Here is a 19,178-nt window from a genome sequence, read left to right as displayed (position 1 = left end):
TTGTTTTTCGATTTTTCCCTGCCGGTCCTCCGCTTCAGGGTCGAAAACGAGTAAAAAATAGCAGGGCTATCTCCCCCGTGGAGGGACGAGCGAGAATCGCTCCTCCGCGGAGCCCTCAGGAAATCGATGCTTGTATCCAGCGTCAAGTGCGCTTCGGGACACATCGGTTTTCAGCGAATGCACTCTGCAGTGTCCGCCCCAGGGGCTTGCGGCCAGGCAGTGCTCGTGTTCGCCCATCGGGAACGGTTTTCGATTATTCCCTGCCGGTCCTCCGCTTCAGGGTGTCGAGAACGAAACCGAAAGAGCCTCCCTTCAGGGAAGCCCTCAGGAAGTCGATGTCTGTATCCCGCCGTTAAGTGCGCTTCGGGACACATCGGTTTCCAACGAACGCACGCTGCTCTGTCTGCCCCACAGGCTTGCGGCCAGGCAGCAATCGCGTCCGCCCATCGGGAATCGTTTTCGGTCGAACCCTGCCGGAGATCCGCTTCAGGGGGTCGAGAACGAATCCCGATTGATACCCGAAGCCAGGCTCGAGAGGCTGGTTCCCTTAGTAGATTATCTCGGTGCATGGTCATGCCTTCCGAATATATCTGCGTGGGCCCTGCGTACTGTAGAGCTGGGTTACAGGCTGCAGTTCAGCTCCCCTCCCCCGAATTTCAACGGGGTGGTCTGGACTGTGGTTGGCCTAGAGCAGGTTCGGGTTATGGAACAGGAAGTTCAATCCCTGTTGGTCAAGGAGGCCATAGAACGTGTTCCTCTGCCAGACAGGGAGTCCGGGTTCTACAGCCTGTACTTCATAGTTCCCAAGAAGGATGGGGGGTTGCGTCCAATAATAGATCTCAGGCACTTGAATCGGTCTCTGAGGAGATTCAGGTTCAAAATGCTCACAATTCCAGCCATCGTGAGTCAGATCCAGTCGAGGACTGGTTCGTCACGATAGATCTGAAGGACGCACACTTCCATATTTCCATCCTTCCATGTCACAGGAAGTTCCTGAGGTTCGCTTTCGGGGGCGAAGCGTACCAATATCGGGTTCTTCCGTTCGGCCTAGCTCTCTCTCCTCGCACTTTTACAAAATGCATGGATGCAGCTCTAGCACCCCTGAGGCTCGAGGGCGTCAGGGTGCTCAACTACATCGACGACTGGCTGATACTGGCCCAGTCGCGAGAGCTGGCGATTCGGCATCGAGGTGTCGTCCTCGCCCACATCCAGAGCCTGGGGTTGAGACTCAACACAAAAAAGAGTGTGTTGACGCCCTCCCAGAGGACTACGTTCCTGGGAGTTGTATGGGACTCCACGACGATGCGGGCACAAATGTCTCCCGCACGCATGGAGTCCATACGGGCGATGGTCTCCAGAGCGAAGCTAGGCCACAACCTCACTGTGAAGCAGTTTCAGAGACTGCTGGGGTTCATGGCAGCAGCGTCCAGTGTTATTCCTTTTGGCCTACTACACATGAGACCCCTACAGTGGTGGTTGAGAACCAAGGGATTTTCCCCGAGGGGAAATCCGTTCCGTATGATCAGGGTAACGCGCAGATGCCTTCGTTCCCTCGTCATATGGAGGAAACCTTGGTTCCTGTCCCAGGGACCGGTGCTGGGAGCATCATGTTGCCGGAAAGCCGTTTCAACAGATGCCTCCCTCACTGGTTGGGGTGCGGTCATGGACGGCCACTTTGCGAGAGGTCTGTGGGAGACCCGGCATTCTTCCTGGCACATCAATTGCCTGGAAATGCTGGCGGTCTACAAAGCTCTGAGGAGTTTTTTCCCGGACCTCTGCGGCCACCATGTCCTGATACGCTCGGACAACATGTCCGTAGTCGCCTATCTGAATCACCAGGGAGGTCTGAGGTCGCGCCCTCTATGCAGACTGGCACACCAGTTCCTTCTGTGGTCCCAGGGGAAACTGTCGTCTCTCAGAGCGATGTATATCCACGGGGACCAAAATCAGGGAGCAGACGTCCTGTCGAGGCAGGGGCTGAGGCCCGGGGAGTGGCGACTCCACCCCGAGGTGGTGGAGGCCATGTGCGTGAGATTCGGCCCAGTGGAAGTGGATCTGTTCGCGTCTCGAGAGACGTCCCACTGTCCACTGTGGTTCTCTCTCAGGTATCCAGCTCCGTTGGGGCTGGACGCTATGACACAGACGTGGCTGAGGCTGCGTCTGTACGCATTTCCCCCGATCACTCTGCTCCCGGGAGTCTTGGAGCGGGTCCGCCGGGAAGGGATCAGCCTACTTTTAGTAGCACCCCGCTGGCCGACCCGGATATGGTTCTCGGACATTGTAGCACTGCTAGACGGCCTCCCGTGGCAGGTCCCTCTGAGGAGGGATCTGCTGTCTCAGGCAGGGGGCACAATATTTCACCCCCGGCCAGAGCTGTGGAACCTCTGGGTCTGGCCCCTGAGGGGGCTCGGTACTTAGAGGCTGGCCTGTCAGCAGGTGTTGTCGAGACCCTACTTAGCTCCAGGGCTCCTTCCATTAGGAGACTGTACAGCCTAAAGTGGAATGTGTTTTCCACTTGGTGTAGAGAGCGTGAGGTTGACCCAGTTAACTGCCCAGTGGCTTCAGTGCTGGAGTTCCTCCAAGATCGTTTCTCCGCCGGTCTTTCCCCATCCACACTTAAGGTGTATGTGGCTGCCATTGTGGCTTTCCACTCACCTATAGGTGCTGGGCCTTTGGGAAGGCACCATATGGTTGTACGTTTCCTCCGTGGGGCTCGGAGGATTAGGCCTGCGGCTCGCTCCAGAATCCCAACATGGGACCTGGCGGTGGTTCTTGAAGGGTTGGCTGAGGCCCCCTTTGAACCACTGGAGTCGGCTGAGGCAAAGAACCTGACCTTCAAGGTGGCCTTTCTCCTTGCCATCACTTCTCTGAGGAGAGTGGGGGATCTCCAGGCCTTGGCTATATCGCCAACTTGCCTGGAGTTTGCCCCTGGCGGAGTTAGGGCCATCTTACATCCTAGACCGGGCTATGTGCCCAAGGTGCCGTCTAGTGCGGCACGGTCAGTGGTTCTTCAGGCCTTCCATCCTCCACCTCATGGGACGGCGGAAGAGGGGAGACTTCACCTGCTCTGCCCAGTCAGAGCCCTAAGGGTTTACTTGGAGAAGTCTTCTCAGTGGAGGAAGTCAGACCAGTTGTTGGTGTGCTTTGGTTCTCCCAAGAAAGGGCTGCCTGCTTCTAAACAGACAATCAGTAATTGGATTGTCCAGGCTATAGCCACGGCTTATCAGGTGCGCAATTTGCCTTCACCTATGGCCGTGAGGGCACATTCCACCAGGAGCATGGCCTCCTCGGTGGCCCTCCTTTCTGGCATCTCGCTTCAGGAGATCTACGAGGCGGCCGGGTGGGCTACCCCGCACACCTTCATACGTTTTTACAGTCTGCAACTCCCCGTGACGCCTGGCGCCAGAGTGCTCGCGTCCTAAGTGTGCCTGGTCTTCCAGCTTCACACTAGGGGCGGGCGTGATTACGGTGTGGCATAGTGGGTATTTCGTTCCTTAAAGTGTCACAACGATGACGCAGTTCGAGTTCCCTCGAAGGGGAACGTCTCGGGTTACGACTGTAACCCTTTATCCCCAAGAAGGGAACGAGACACTGCGTCTCGTCGCCACACCTATCACAGGCAGAGCGCTAGCTTCATCGCAAAGAGCTAGTGTTTGTATTTGCCAAGCGTACCTTTGTATCTTCCGGTTATGCCGTCATCTACTACGTCATGAGGCAGCACCAATCAGGATTGGACAGATTTCATTCATGCTTCAGATGCGCTGTGCTGGGGGCGTTCCCCAAAGTGTCACAACGATGACGCAGTGTCTCGTTCCCTTCTCGGGGAACAAGGGTTACAGTCGTAACCCGAGACGGTTTTTTCTCAGAATTGCGTGATACAGTAAACTCGCATTCCATATGAAACACAAAATATGTGTTCTAAAAATGTCTCACAATGAAAGTCAACCTTCTTCAAAATATCTTATTTTGTGTTTCACAGAAGTCATGCGGGGTTTGGAAGATCTCTTAAAGAGAAAGTTGCTGTTTAAGAAAATCCCATCAATACAAAATGTTCTATTATATATTGCTATCTCTTTTAATTTGAATTAGATGAATGGGCAAAACCATTAAATATACAATATTTGGTGCTAAATATCCAATATAAAAAAAAAAAAAAAAAAAAAAAAAAAAAAAAAACATTGCTATTGGTAAACAACCAGTATTGCACAGATAAATTGTGTATCCCTATGTAGGCATTAGAAGTATTTTTGTTTGGTTATAATGCGGCCAGTAATAATCAGACAAATGACGATGGCGGTGACTGATCCTGTTGTGTGAGGAATAGACGTGATTGTTTTTCCTCATAGCCAAGTACTCACACCATGCCTCCTTTCCACTGCCAGTTTGCTTCCTATTTTTTCCACTGTCCTGATTTACACTTATCCGCCATGCTTAATGAGTCTTCACGGTGGGCGAGGCGAGTGCAAGAGGGGCAGGACGCCATCAGTCAGTTGGGGAGAAAAGCTTGCTCTTGATTTTACTCTGCCCAGTCTCTACCTTCTCCTCCTTCTCTGGCTCTTGCTCTAGACTGCTTTGCCCAGGCAGTGCCAGGTCAGAGTTCACGCGGACCTTCCCACGCTGGGCAGCTTTTACCCCTTGCCAGTATCATTAGACTGAGATGTGGGGATTAAGAACAGGCTGTAGTTGTTAAGAAAGTCCCACTTCTGTTTACAGGGTATTTCCTAGGTGGGCTGTATGGGGATGAGCTTTGTTAGCTTGAATGTTGCAGATTAAACTGTTTAGAGGAACAGCATTTGGTTGCTACGTTGTCTTCCTGACACTTACTTACAAATCCACTTATGACGAGTGAACAGAGTTGGTTGATCTGACGCATGCTGATCTATTTGATATATCTGTTATTGCCCTTAAACTGCGGAATAGCCTTCCACTGTGTGTTAGAACTGCTCAAACACTTTCTGATTTTAAATCTAAACTAAAAACGTTTTTTTTTTTTTTTTTTTTTTTTTTTAGTTGTTTTCCTTGGCTTTTAATGTATTATGGAGATGAATATAATCTTCTTTTTTTATTTTGTTTTGAAAGTTGTTAAATGTGTATCAATGTAAAGCACTTTGGTCAAACTAACTGTGCTCTAGAAATAAATTTGACACTGACATTGTAACTGCCAGATATCAATTATTTTATAAATAAAATCCTCTTTCACAGGCATTTAGGCCATCTGGCTTGAATATTCCTATTAAGACAAGAGCCTTTTTTTGACAAGAGCCTTAGTATACTTTGTGGTATACAGTGCTAGGGAGTGTTTAAGCAAAGCAAAGCAACTAACTTAGCTGTATTTTTCTGTAGTTTGAGAGTTACATTGTTCTAAAAATACAAAATTGCTGCTTTTCCAATACTTTTTTCCAGTGAGTTGCAGTGTTGCATCTTGTATATAGTGTCGGAAAGTCTGATTCATGTTGCAAGTCCATCCATTTTACAAAGGATCAAATTCATGAATTGTTTCATACTAAATGACTCACTCTCTCAAATATGTTGCTTTGGAAAGTATGGATTTATTATAGTGAATCTGTTAATACTAAAGAATTCTCTCTCACATACAATAGGTCTGTACAATTCTGTTCATTGATATGTTTTCATAATAGTTATGTTAACTAGGTTTTCACTTGTATATAGGATAAATATATGTATTTAAGTTAGATGTTGTCATTCTAATGAAGTTTTTTCATTCATTCAAAAACCGTAACTGCTTATGTGCCAGAAACACTGATCTGATTAAGTTGTAATTTATATCATGAACTCATGATATTGATTACAAATAGTGTTGTCATGTTGGGCTGGTCAGGTTGCTATGATATGAGAAAATACTTACTGCAAATACTGCACCTTTAAGTTGGGCTGATAGAACTAGTGCAGTAGTAAAAATCCAGGACATGGTGTATTGGATCAGGAAGGTAAACATATGCCACCAGTAATGTGCCAAACTGTCCAATTAGCTTAACGCTCTACCTTTTGATTTTAATCTGCTTACTAAAGGTAGCCGCCATCTGTGGGAGCAGTCTCAGGGCAAGCGGTAGAGCCTCAGGCATTGTCTCTGGGTCCAAGAAACACATCCAAATCCGACAGACCGTAGCCACAATCCTGTCATTATGACAGTCAAGGGGTGTAGTAACCCATCCTCTATAGTGACATCACAGAGGTCATCTCAGGGGTCGCCATAACCAGCACTGAATCACAAAAGCTTCCTGGCAGAGTTAATACTATTATAAAGAAATGCAGGCATGTGGAGCAGAGTTCAAGCCTATCAGAAAACAAGAGCCCCCACTGAGGAATGAAGGAAATCGACTCATTCACACAGTGGTCAATTATTCAATTGCTTCTCCGCTTACTGGTGTTTGACCTCTGTGTTTCCTATCGGATTTGTTAAGCAGAGGAGAAGATTAAGGGGAGGATGGGCTTCAGGGGTCTGGCTGAAAAAGGAAGTGATTGAAGCAGCTGGTGGGGTTAAAATGGGGCAGTGAAGTGCGGTTATCACTCATGACTGGCCCCAAAAGCTGAAATAAAGAGAACATACAGCCCTGCACCGACCAAATCCCTCTTTTGACTTTAATTAGAGGCCTGAATAAATGACCTTGTATGGTTACAAAGAGTCATCACTGGTTTTCTGTGAAAATGTAGCTCCTGAAGGGGTGGAAATGACTGATAAAGTTGTATTTTGTTTCCCTTTTTATTTTCTCTCTCTGTATCTGCCCTCCTTCCTGATACTCTTTTGTTCTCAGAGTTAAGCACTGATCCATTTTATTGTGTGTTTAACTAATTAAAGTCAAAAAGGAAGTGACCTAATAAGCTTAGGGTCCGGCCTATATGAAAACGGCTATTGAGCATCAGTGAGACACTGTCTTAAAATTTGAATAGATGTACAGCCATTGAGATCTTATCCCAAGTGACTTGGGGGCCTCAAAATAACAGGCACAGTAATGTATACTGTATCACAATCGCGGGACAGAGTGTATAACATACAATACTTGAATATTTAATATCGTGCACAGCCGACAGAAATTATTTTACAATATTAAATGAAAATATATAATGTATGAAAAATAGTTCATTTCTATTAAGCTCACTGTATTTTTATGTTTTATTTGTCGGTAAAATAACATACATTTATTTTTAACAGGAAGTGAGATGGAATTACTGGCGACTTGTTTCGGCAGTTCAGAATCGATTATTTCTTTTAGGAGACAGTAACTTTATTTGTGGTGCACTTTCAACTTTGCAGACCTTTTACATTCACAAACAGCTATATTAGACACTACATGCAGTGTTGGGAAAGTTCACTTTCTACATGAACTAGTTCAAAGTTCAGTTCACAAATTTTAAAATGAACTAGTTCAGTTCATAGTTCATACTTCACAATATTGAACTAAGTTCACAAGTTCCAAAAATGAACTAGTTCATGTTGCTGCAAGCTATTTTTTTATTATAATTATTATTGCCACAGCCCATATACAAACACAGACAGCAATTATTTTATCGGCGGGCAAAGTTTGCACAGAAATTTTAAATTTTTCCCATCCTCACCGACCTTGTCATAAAACTCGTTTAAATGATCATACGATAAGACGCCTCCTCGATGCTTTGTCGACTACTGCTTTTTGGTGGCTTGTGTTGCCAGAGATTGGGTGTTTTTTTCGCTACATATTAAGGCCTGTTTACGGTGTGTTTTAGCCGGGTTTTCGCCTGGAAGGCTCTATAGAAATCTGGCACCCTTTTGAACGAAGTTAAACTGAGAGAGCGTGCATTCACAGACACCAGAATGAACGAGTTCACAGTAACGTTCATCAGGCAGTAATACAGTACGTTCAGTTCACGTTCGCCCAGAATATGAACGAGTTCATGAACTATCGTTCAATGAACGCGTTCAGGCCAGACTGGCTACATGAAAGGTAGTATTCAAAAAAGCACAATAGGGGCACTTTAGTAAATAATATGGCAGCCAAATTTGTGTACTTTCAGCGTCCATTAAGAGCTTTCAGCTCCATTTAACATTTTCCGGAATCCCACAGATTTTTCGACCAAACTCAGTGTTGATTCTGTCTGACCTTACTTTTAGGTGTTGTAGGCCAACAGGCACCATGAACAACTGCAACTGATCTCTGTAATTCATTGTATTGCTGGTTTTACAGTACATAGCTGATTCCCAGTACGTCATGGAAGGTGACCTCCATTAGAGTTACCCCGATCAACTGCAGCATTTTATTGCCCCGCTGTTATGAATCTGAAGGGAAAATGGGCGTGAACTCCATTTGTCTCTGGCCAGATGTCTTGCTGGCGCCAGATTCCAAAAGGTTAAATCAACTACTGATCCCTTACCACACATGACATCACAAGAGAGTGCGGTTTTAATGGCAGAATACATGACATTTAACTCAAAGTTCATCCACTTAGTTATAACAAAGCGGTGTATTTCTAGATGCATATTAGGCACATCTGCAAGCTTTGTGATTTACCAGCCTTGTGGTTCTGCTCTCTCTACTGCATCCAGATAATCAAAATCTGTCACTGATACAGTGCCATGAATTCATAATTCAGAATAATTTCAGGAACAGCTGCTGTGCATTACCATAACTGCAGGGGGGCTCCGTTTATTTTATCTCTTTAAGTTTTCATTTTTCGAATTCTGCGTTACGAAGGGGAAGAGGAAGAGGAAGGGAAAAAAAATGTGCCTGTCACACATACACCACCAAACAATTTACAGAAATACAATTCATGTCTCCAGGGACTCAGTGATAGAGAGCTTTAATATGGAGATTCCTCTCACAGATGCATTTCAAGTAAATACAAGTTGGGATAGACATTGACGCAAGTTACTCAGCAGGAGACACTCGGAATATGCAAGTCTTTGTGTCTGCGCAGGTGACAGGGTTGTTTTTATATGTGATGTTGTGGGTCGACCGTAAGCATATGGTTGTTCAGGTGTCTGTGTATACACTTGTGGGTGTGCGTGTGTTCTTGTTTGAAGCTGACTGACGTCTGGGTGCCAGTAAGAACTGTGTTGTGTTTTGTGCAGGTATCAAGACCCCAGCCTGTGTTGGAGTGAGATGCACTGACTCCTGGAAAACTGCAGCATTCCCTGTCGTCCTCTGCTCACCTCCGAGGCTGTGGCCAGTCATGCGGTTATTACGGACAATCCTCCTCCTTTTGGGCGCTTGCCTTAATATGAGCTGCAGGTATCAAACTAATGCCCTGGATATTCCACTTGATGGTAAGCTGAATAAATGACTTTTTTCTGGTAATATTTCTTCTCCCAGTTTATATATTAGATCTAGGGCTGTCAACTTTAGTCGTTTAGTCGACTAATCGGTCGATGCCGTCTTGGTCGACTGACATTCTTATTGGTCGACCAGTTGCATTTTTTTTTTTTTACCAATAGAAAGAAATTTTCAATGATTTACTCCTTGATATTTATTCCTTTATAAGCAGTTAAATATTACTGTATTCTAAATATAATTAGCCTATGGTTTATTCCCAACTTTAAATGCTTTAATTTAGGCTATTTTGTACAGCGCCACAGTTTAGCGCACACACATAGAACAGTCGGTTCGCACCTGTGGGTGGCTGCGCTGCTGCTTCGTGCTCAGTAAGGGATATAGGTAGTTTAGCTGTATTCATTCAGTTAGAACGCTACTTGTTTCGGTTTTTATGTTTTTATACACTATATGTTTGTATCTCGATGGGGCGTGGACGCACTTGGAAAAAAAAGAGCGCGTCTGACCGCGACCGTTGCTTCCATCATTAGCGCACACCGCGCGCCTACATTTGAAATCGAACTTGAGCGCGCAAAAGACGTGAGCAGTCCCTTTAACGGCTTTATCATGCTGACTCAATAGATTGTGTTTTCTTGATATGTTTTTGTTTTTATTTGTACACTTGACGCATTTGAAAATAGCCTAAATAATGTAACAAAACGAAAATAAACCTATATGCGGTCCTACAATAAAGCCTATTATTATTAGGATTGTTTTTTAGGCTCTTTGGGTTTTTGTGTGTGTTTGTTTTAAAACGCCTAGGCTGGACAAAAGTTAACCTATAGCTTTGAAAGTAAAGAAGAATATACAGCCTGTATAAACGAGAGCTTTTGTTAGGATTTTTCATTGTGGCAGATGGCAGTTATATTTTTTGTAGCGTGTGGTGTGGTCAGGTGCGCGATTGTGACTGTCACTATAGACAGTGCTCCTCACTTTTTGCAGTTAAAAAAAAATCACTTAATTTTCAAAGAATTGTATTATTATAGTTTTATGTATTTTTGATGTTTTTTCATTGTTGTTTTATAAATGCTCTATGACAATTGTTAAAAAATGTTCAATCAAAACATCGCGTCTTTTTTTATTTATTTTTTTATTTTTTTGTCGACTAATCGTTGCGCAGGACAAGACTTTGGTCGACTAAGGATTTCTTTGGTTGACTACAGCCCTAATTAGATCATGTTTTTGGTGCTTTTTCAGTTTAGTCGTTTGCCATGTGCACAATTTAGCCAGTTTTTCATGCTCTCTGGAAGAACAATCAGTTACGGAAGAATGTTTTCAACGCAGATTTAAAAAAAAAAAAAAAAATTAAAGGAAATTGCCACTTAATTTCTTCATTTCAACTTATGGCTTCATATTCATATTCATATCATTTGTGGCTTTCTATATCACATTTTTTACTTTATTTCTCACAAATGCAACCACATATCTCACAAATGCATATCACAATTAAGCCTTTCTTATTAAAAAGTGCTATTATAATTTGTGACTTTTTATATTAAATTTATTTTATTTCTCACAATTGCAACTTCACATTTCACAACTGTGACTTCATATTGCGACTTCATTTCTCATTATTGCAACTTTATTTTAATAATTGCAAATGCATAATTACACAATTGTGATATCACTGTTGCAGCTTCATATTTTACAAATTCTACTTTATATCTCAGAATTGCGACTTCACATCTCACAACTGATTTCATATCACACGTGTCTGTGTAACTCAATTACTTTTTCATATAGAGCAATTACGACTTTCTATATCACATTTTGACTGTATTTTTCCCAAATGTGACATCATGCCTTACAAATGTGACTGTCAGTTGCAACTTCACATTTCACAAACGTGACTTCATATCACAATTACATCACAAAAATTGCAACTTCACGTCTCAAAAAATGCAAATTCATACAGTATATCACCACAATTGCAACTTAATATTCATATCCATGTCTCAAAATTCCAAATGTACAGTATATCTCAGTTGTGTCTTCATATCCCACAATTACACTATATCTCATAATTGTAACATATCCTACAATTACGAATGTATCTCAATTGTGACTTCATATCCCATAATTGCAACTTCATTTCTCATAGTTTTGAGTTTATATCTCGTAATTGCAATTTCTTTTTCTATCACAACATGTTATGTGACATTTTATTATTTCAACTATTACATTTTTTTTTTTTTTTTTTACTCTGGGAGGAAAACATGCTTCCATACTGTTCTTACAACAAATCTTTTTGAAACTGGGTGTTTGTATGCAGGTTCACACAAGCTGAGAGCAGGTATAATTTATTGCTGGGGCTGTTTCCATGGAAACCAGATAAAAGTGTATTTTGTTGATGTTAAATTATTCACAATATATCTTTGGGGCCTGAAAGATATCTTAGGGGAACACAACACTGCTCTTAAGTTTTTTCTTTTCTACTTTTATTTAGTCAGTCATGGACCTGGATTTAATTGTTTGTTGACGACTCATTAATTTGTTAGAAGTTCAACAGAAGTCATATCTATGGTTCTAACAAATCCCTGCACATTTGTTTCTCTGTGTTCTCCCTGCTGCGGTGGATTTGTTAGTTTTAGCACGCATGAACAGTAAGTTTCAATGCCAAGCCAGTCATAGAACTAGATAACTTTCATCCGCAGAGACCACTATCATCCATCAAACATCAGATTTATTTAGAAAATCCTGCAGAAAGGCAGAGATGTGCTCTTTTGTTGGTGACATTTACAACAGTATCAGATAGTGATATCATGGTACCTCATAATTACCATATTCATGCTCCATGATGGTACTTCATTGTATTTAAAGAATACCATGGTACTACCATGGTACATGGTCAGTATTTTTTTTTCTCAAAACCATATCAAAAAAGCCATAGTATTCATAAATTTGTGAATTTACTATAGTTCATTTTTATAGACAGAAACTAATGGTGTAGAAATTATAATGAGATTGTTTACTATAATCAAAGCTTTTTGACGATTTGTACTGTATTTTTCTGTGCATAATGGAAAACTCCAACAATTGAGCCAGCAAACCACTTTACATTTGTCATATTGAAACCCATACTGCCATTCCATCATGATTCTAGTCGTGCATGTCCAATTTTACACTCAAACTGCATTAGCCATTAGTTTCTTCCTGTTCTAAACCACAAACAAACTCTCATTGACATTATTTGACCGGATCATTTGCCATTGCCTGATAACAACTCATGCTTTGCCACACAATCAATGATTCAATATCTAATTATGTTCTCCGACAAACATTTTGTTTACCTTTAGTTTTGAATGCATTGATCAAAACAGCCGACCTGATTGTGGAAAATCATTACGATTGAACCAAAGCCATTTCACATCACCATTTGCTGCACGCAGGTTGCATGCTGCCATTTTTTCCTCCACAGTTTACTGAGCATTTTTCCTTTCTGGTTGTTTCTTTATCTAGTGGAGCAGCTTCCCACAATTACAGAGCAGTCTCCTGCTTCTATGATCGCCCTCCCTTTCGAAGAGAGCTTCCCAGTGAAGTGCGAGGCCACTGGAAACCCTGGACCAGAGTAAGCCATATACACTCTCACACATACACTAGCGTTCAAAAGTTTGGGCTCAGTGAGATAAAAAATGTTTTTGAAAGAAGTCTCTGTAACGCTTTAGAAAAATGGTCCGTCATTAATAGGTAACTATGCAGGAAGTAATGCAGGACAAATGAGTAGGACTACATTAACACTTCAACTACTATAATTTAGATTTAAAATAGCTGTTTTCTAATTTAATATATTTTAAAATGTAATTTATTCATGTGATGTAAAGCTGAATTGTCAGCATCATTACTCCAGTCTTCAGTGTCACATGATCCTTCAGAAATCATTCTAATATGCTGAATTGGTGCACAAGAAACATTTACTAGTATTATGGCAAAAATGGTTGTGCTGCCTAATATTTTTGTGCAAACTGTGATACTTTTTTCAAGGATTTTTTGGTAAATAGAAAGTTCAAAACGAATATCATTTATTTTTTAAATATAAATCTTCTGTAAAATTATAAATGTCTTTACTGTCACTTTTAATCAATTGAATGTGTCATTGCTTGGGGAAAAACAAATATTTAAACAAAGTGAACAGTAGTGCCTTACCTTAGGGAGACCAGAGAAAGTGTGGATGTTCGTTTTTAGGTACAGTCCCTGTTTTTTTGTGTGTTTTTTTTCAGTATAGGTCTGATTATAAAAATGTAATTAATTGATTACAGAAGTTAATAATTGTTCCAAACTGATTAAATTGGATCAGATTCAATCATGAGATAAATAATCTTATGGTATTTTATAAAATGGTTAGTTCCAATCCTTGATTCTGATTGGTCAATAGCTGTGTTTTATTCACGAATAAAACACAGCAATGACCGCTTCACCCAACGGTTCTAATGCCGCGTTCCAGGCAACCTGTTACCCGTGTTTTTCCAACCTTATACCCGTAAAAGTGCACTGGAACGGCAGTCAAACTCGTGACTTCCCACCCGTGAACTCGTACTAGATCGATGTACTCCCAGTTACGAGCTCTGACGTCACATAGCCCGCGAAACCATACAAAACAACAATGGCAGCCCCTACGGATGCAGTGTTTCTGCAGGCGGTACACGGTGAGAATACACTTTAGGACAATACAACGTTAACTAGTTTTCAGTCCATTGAGTGCAATGATTAATTAATAGGCTACCAAATACATTTCCAAATATACAAATACAGTAAAATAGAAGGTATAACAGCTTATCTTGGCTTATATATGCGCCGTTTTTCCTCCTCAGTTTCCCTCAAATAAACAAGGAGTAAGCACCTTTGGCGACAGAAATTATTACAAATGCGCATAAGCCCCGTAAGGTCCGCCATGCTGGTTTGTTTACATCTAACGTTAGCTACCACAATTCCTTGCGCTCAGGTAGTTTGGCGTGACTGGCCTGGAATGCTACAAAGTCGTGAGTCGTGGTTTGAAGTCGTGATTTACGTGCTCAAAAACCTGCCTGGAACGCAGCATATGTATCACTACACAACACTAGTGATGGCGAGATGAAGCTTCATAAAGCATTGAAGCGGTTCACTCATGTGCCGAAGCTTCATGGTGCTTCATTTGCTCTATTGTGCCATCAAGTGGACAATAAATGTAAAATGTGCAGTGTGATTATAATGACACTATGGCTTTGGTGTCTGAAGCATTGAATGAATTGAATGAAGAAAAAGAAGCTTGAATAGATCGCTAACAAACTCGCAAAGTCCCAAGTCCACAAAATGTGAGGGGGAACCCATTGCATTTTGCTGGCCCTTATATTTCAAATAGACCGCCAAACCGCGAACCACTTCCTGAAGCAGTCACGTGGCACAGGCGGCTAGCGAGGCTTCAAACGTCACCACATACGTCACCGACACAAGCCTCGATACGCGCTTCACAGAAATCATCCCGGAATACTCGACACACGCTTCGAAGCCTCGATACGGGAGGACACATCACTACACAACACCCCTAACAACCACTCTTTGCATCTTTAACATACATTTGATTTCATTGATATTGTTCATTGAAGCTAGAGTAGTCAAGTATTGTGAGAGATCGAGTAAGCGAGAGTACCTGCATTTACAGTAACGTTAGACATAGCATTTTCCTTCAGGTCAGTCCTATATTCCGTTTGAATGTCCGACGCGATATCTTGTCCTTTTAACAGTTAGGGGTTTTCCCGTGCCCTAGTCATTTGTCGGTTGCGTCTTAAATTTCCGCGTTCACGAGTTTGAGTCCTTTCAATGTAAAAGTCTTCACTAACTGACTCACTCATAAAGACAGTATTTGCCGCCATCTAATGGCGAAATAATGTATGTAACTTCTGTTGCTGTTTACGGGCAGGGACTATTTTTAGTGATTTTACGTCATAAAAGTTGCATAGATACATATTTTTCGGCTTTAATATTTATATTGTGTGGTAACCGTTTTATAAAAGCAATAAGGTACTTTGCGTACCTAACAACGCCCTTCAGCCGTGACTTATTCACGATACAGCACAGCCTCTCGTACCTTATTGCTTACACATGGAATCTTAATAACCAAATTTTCAGCTTGAAGTCATGTTATCATTTGTCTTCCTCTACTAATCGCTTCCTTGTGCTAGTTTTGCATTGAAAACTAGACCAAAGATGGAGGGAACGACCTTCAGGAACGACCGCAAGAGCATCATCATGGTGCTCGCATGCTGGTTGATCAACATCACCAGCTATTTTTGCGGGATGAACAGTGCAGCTGTGCTAGATCAGCACCAAACCAGCATGGACATTCAGCAGGGTAGCTAGATTATGGGTAGAACAGCTCACAATATATGCAAAAGCAACATCAGAAACACCCAAACCCCACTGGCATTTCAAAGCACGTTTCAAAGCCCCGTCTGAGTAATTGATGTCATTTCAAATTTGAAAAACTGAATGTGGAAATCATCTTTGCATTCTTGTGTTGTTTTCATATTTCAAAGGATGCACAGTGAGCAGTGCAATTTCATTTAATCATTGATCTTCTCTGTTTTTCAGATTCAGGTGGACAAAGAATGGTCAAGACTTTGATCCGTATCTGGACCCCAGGTTGATAACATTAGATGATTCCGGAACATTCACCATTCCCAATAATGGGAATCTCACAGAATTCCAGGGCAATTATCGCTGCTTTGCGACCAACAAGTTAGGAACGGCCATGTCGGAAGAGATTGAATTCATTGTTCCCAGTGAGTAATGCACAACTTTGTGCTGTATGCTCTGTAACGACTCTTTCGGAATGATTTAGAGATCGTTGTTCAATGAAACAACCGCTCTGGTCCATAGTGGGATATCCATTTTACTTGCCCGCTACAAACCCTGGAGCTTTTCTTTCCCTTTCATCACAGTGCATTATGGACCATGAGGAGAGGGCTGATGAAAAATGAGTTTTCTCCTTTCTCTCCATCATTTTTTTGATGTAACTTTTCTCATTGTGTTCTGAAATACACCACATAAATCTCCAAAGATGTAACCAGGGCAAAGAGTCATCAGTTACCAAACAAGACCGGTTTTCAATCACTCATTCAGCTGGCACATTCAGTTTCAGCAGCAGAATGATGTGTTATTGGCTGGATTTTGGACTAAATTTGGGAAATTGGAATGAATAATCTCTTTTCAGGAATGCCTTAGGGGAGAAAGCCTGTCTTATACTGCCACCTAATGGTGATTTCATTTGTAAAATGGTATGTTAATGGGTTAATTTAGCGTGTTACTCTCTGCAGATGTTCCGAAGTTCCCTAAAGAGATCATTGATCCGATCGAGGTTATGGAAGGTCAGTCAGTCATTCTGGAGTGCAACCCACCTAAAGGAATTCCCCCACTGCAAATCTACTGGATGACAATAGGTAAGTACTGGTTATTTGGGTTAAATTAGTATCAAGGCACATCCACATTTTGCCTACGGTGCATTCAGTGAATATTGCGTAGTTAAAATGATTGGCTGAACAGGTAGGCTACCTTTTAAACAATTATTTATAAATCATTTTATATTATTAATTCAATTATTTATAAAAAAAAGTAATATATTTAAAATGTATATTTTAATAATATAATATTTAATGAATGACACCTGTGAGACGCAGCGGTCTCGTATCTCTCACGTCCCTCGGCCTCGTCCTGCTTGCCACCAAAAAAAATATAATAGTGGAAAATCTAATAATCTAATTATGATATTACTACATATACTGTGACTATTAAAAATCTCAATTTTTTTATTTTTTTTTATCATATTATGTAGTTGTGCTTGGAGTCAATTGTTTTATTTGTGATAAGGCAATGAAACATGCCAAATTGTGTGGACATAATTTTTTAATAGACAAAAATCATGAACACTTGCAAAAACAAGACAACATCTTAATAACTGATTAACTCTCCAGATAATCTACGTTGAGGGAGATTTCTTTGGAGATATTTTTCTTTATTGTTTCTTTGTTAGTTTCACCTGCTGTGGTACTCATTATGTTGGTTTCCCCTATCTTGTTAGATCTGATTGCTTTATTGGGTTAATTGATTGTATTAGGCCTTATTAGGTTAATTGAATTCTTTCTGATTATATGTGGGACTTAATTTATAATTTGTTGTCATTCTCATATGTTGTGTTACTTTGCCCTGAAGAAGACCACTTGTTGGTCGAAACATGTTGGCTCGTGTACTTTTAAAATGATTTAAGCCATACTAAATAAAGGCTTTTTAACTTTATCCTTCTCCTCATTGAAAACTTGACTGAGTGCCGGGGACCTGCTTTTCGTTTCTTTGGATCTTTTCCCTACCCCAAGAGCACCTATCACGGACTTTATAACTTTACCTGAGCGCCTGGTTGAACCTTTTACAACTGATTAATTATGTTGTAGTCAGTGTATGCTTAATCATGTGAGCTTTTTGTTTTTCTATGCATCAAATATCTTTGTCAGATAAATACCTTAAAGGTAGGGCAAGCGTTTTTTCGGAGAGGCTAGCAATAACGAGCTAGCTTTAAAAGCATAAATCCCACCCTCCCTTCAGAGCGCCTCCAAAGCCAGGCCTCACGAAAGCACATAGTCTTAAAGCACATAACATTACAATAATAATGAACATACATAAACAACTTAAAGAGCAAGCTGCAGATGCATTTCGGCGTTGATAGTGTTGCCATTGAAACGCATAAATTAGAGTCACGAACCGCTCAGAGTATAGCGTTACCGGTTATGGTAATTATGGGATAAGCTCATTGTTTTGGTTCAGGAAGAACTGTCCACAGACGAGATATATACATACAAATACATTTAGACCAGTTAACTTAGTGATTGCTATCAGGATGTGAAGACACTTTCAGCCAGCATTACAAAAAAAATTCTGGATCAAATCACCCTGCCTTTAACCAAGTTTAGTGTTTCGTTCTTCCCTCATTTTTCAAATATTTAAAAAAAATAGTAGTAGAAAAAACGTCATTAAAAACAAATATCCCCTCCGGACGTCACTTCTGGCCACTACTGTATTTATGTTCATTAAAGCAATCATATTATTACTATAATATCATTCTTACTGAGTGTTTTGAGTCTCATTAAATAATTTTTCTCCTTTTTTTTCAACATCACAGGTCTACAGCACATCGAGCAAGACGAAAGAGTATCAGTGGGTCTGAATGGGAACCTGTACTTCTCAAACGCCATTGAGACTGACAGCCGCAGAGACTACTGCTGCTTTGCTGCCTTCCCGCGCATACGAACCATCGTCCAGAAAACTGCCATGTCCGTCGTGGTCAAAAACAGTACGTTAAAATACTCATTTTCAAGAGTTTGATTGCATAACGTGGTCATTTCTTTTAAACGACCAGCATTGGTTTTATACATGCTGGCCATGTGCATCTATACATCTCCAGTGTCTCATGTAGTCAATCTCCAAGCGCTTGCTGGACCTCAGCAAATCAGCTTGGTAGATATTGATACTTCCTGTGATGACTTGTTGGTGTATTTCATGTCCATGTTATCTATTGTTTTAGTTGTTTTTGCATTGCCACACATATTTTTATTTGTCTCCATTTCTTCATCCAAGACAAGTTAATGAAGGACTCAGTCTCTGGTAGCGGCAGAGGTTATGGTGAGTGACATTCATTAGAGATGCTACATGGGCGTAGAGAAGCTGCTTTGTTTTTAATTAGTTTTGATTAATTATCTCATTCCATGTCACATCATACTTGCTTACTCTTTAGCCTACATTTGCAAATCTCAAAGGTGTTCTCTGATCAACTGATGGAAATAATGAATAGGTTCATTCATAATTTATTCTCTGTTCTGGATCACAAGTGTATTACTTTTTGTATGTTAAAATTCT

At 41.4% G+C, this 19,178-nt stretch overlaps 1 protein-coding gene across 12 annotated transcripts in view; it reads left to right on the top strand.

Annotated features, from left to right (window-relative positions):
• chl1b (cell adhesion molecule L1-like b) overlaps window positions 1-19,178 on the top strand; it is a 94,015-nt gene that overhangs the window by 51,518 nt on the left and 23,319 nt on the right. For 9 of the 12 annotated variants that reach the window (XM_056256204.1, XM_056256203.1, XM_056256205.1 and 6 more), the window contains 7 exons: window positions 9,065-9,259; window positions 11,888-11,905; window positions 12,762-12,870; window positions 15,867-16,057; window positions 16,592-16,714; window positions 18,445-18,615; window positions 18,900-18,944. In XM_056256204.1, the coding sequence (XP_056112179.1) occupies window positions 9,166-9,259; window positions 11,888-11,905; window positions 12,762-12,870; window positions 15,867-16,057; window positions 16,592-16,714; window positions 18,445-18,615; window positions 18,900-18,944 (751 nt within the window). In that variant the 5' untranslated portion in view covers window positions 9,065-9,165. The remainder of the gene's footprint in view (window positions 1-9,064; window positions 9,260-11,887; window positions 11,906-12,761; window positions 12,871-15,866; window positions 16,058-16,591; window positions 16,715-18,444; window positions 18,616-18,899; window positions 18,945-19,178) is intronic. The other 3 variants (XM_056256206.1, XM_056256207.1, XM_056256209.1) reach the window with 3 other exon arrangements.

Source organism: Rhinichthys klamathensis, unplaced genomic scaffold, assembly GCF_029890125.1.
Source record: "Rhinichthys klamathensis goyatoka isolate OS25496 unplaced genomic scaffold, OSU_Roscu_1.1 h1tg000124l_1, whole genome shotgun sequence".
Classification (NCBI taxonomy): Eukaryota; Metazoa; Chordata; class Actinopteri; order Cypriniformes; family Leuciscidae; genus Rhinichthys; species Rhinichthys klamathensis.
Note: the sequence above shows the minus strand (reverse complement) of the source record. Positions and strands in the feature narration are given on the sequence as shown.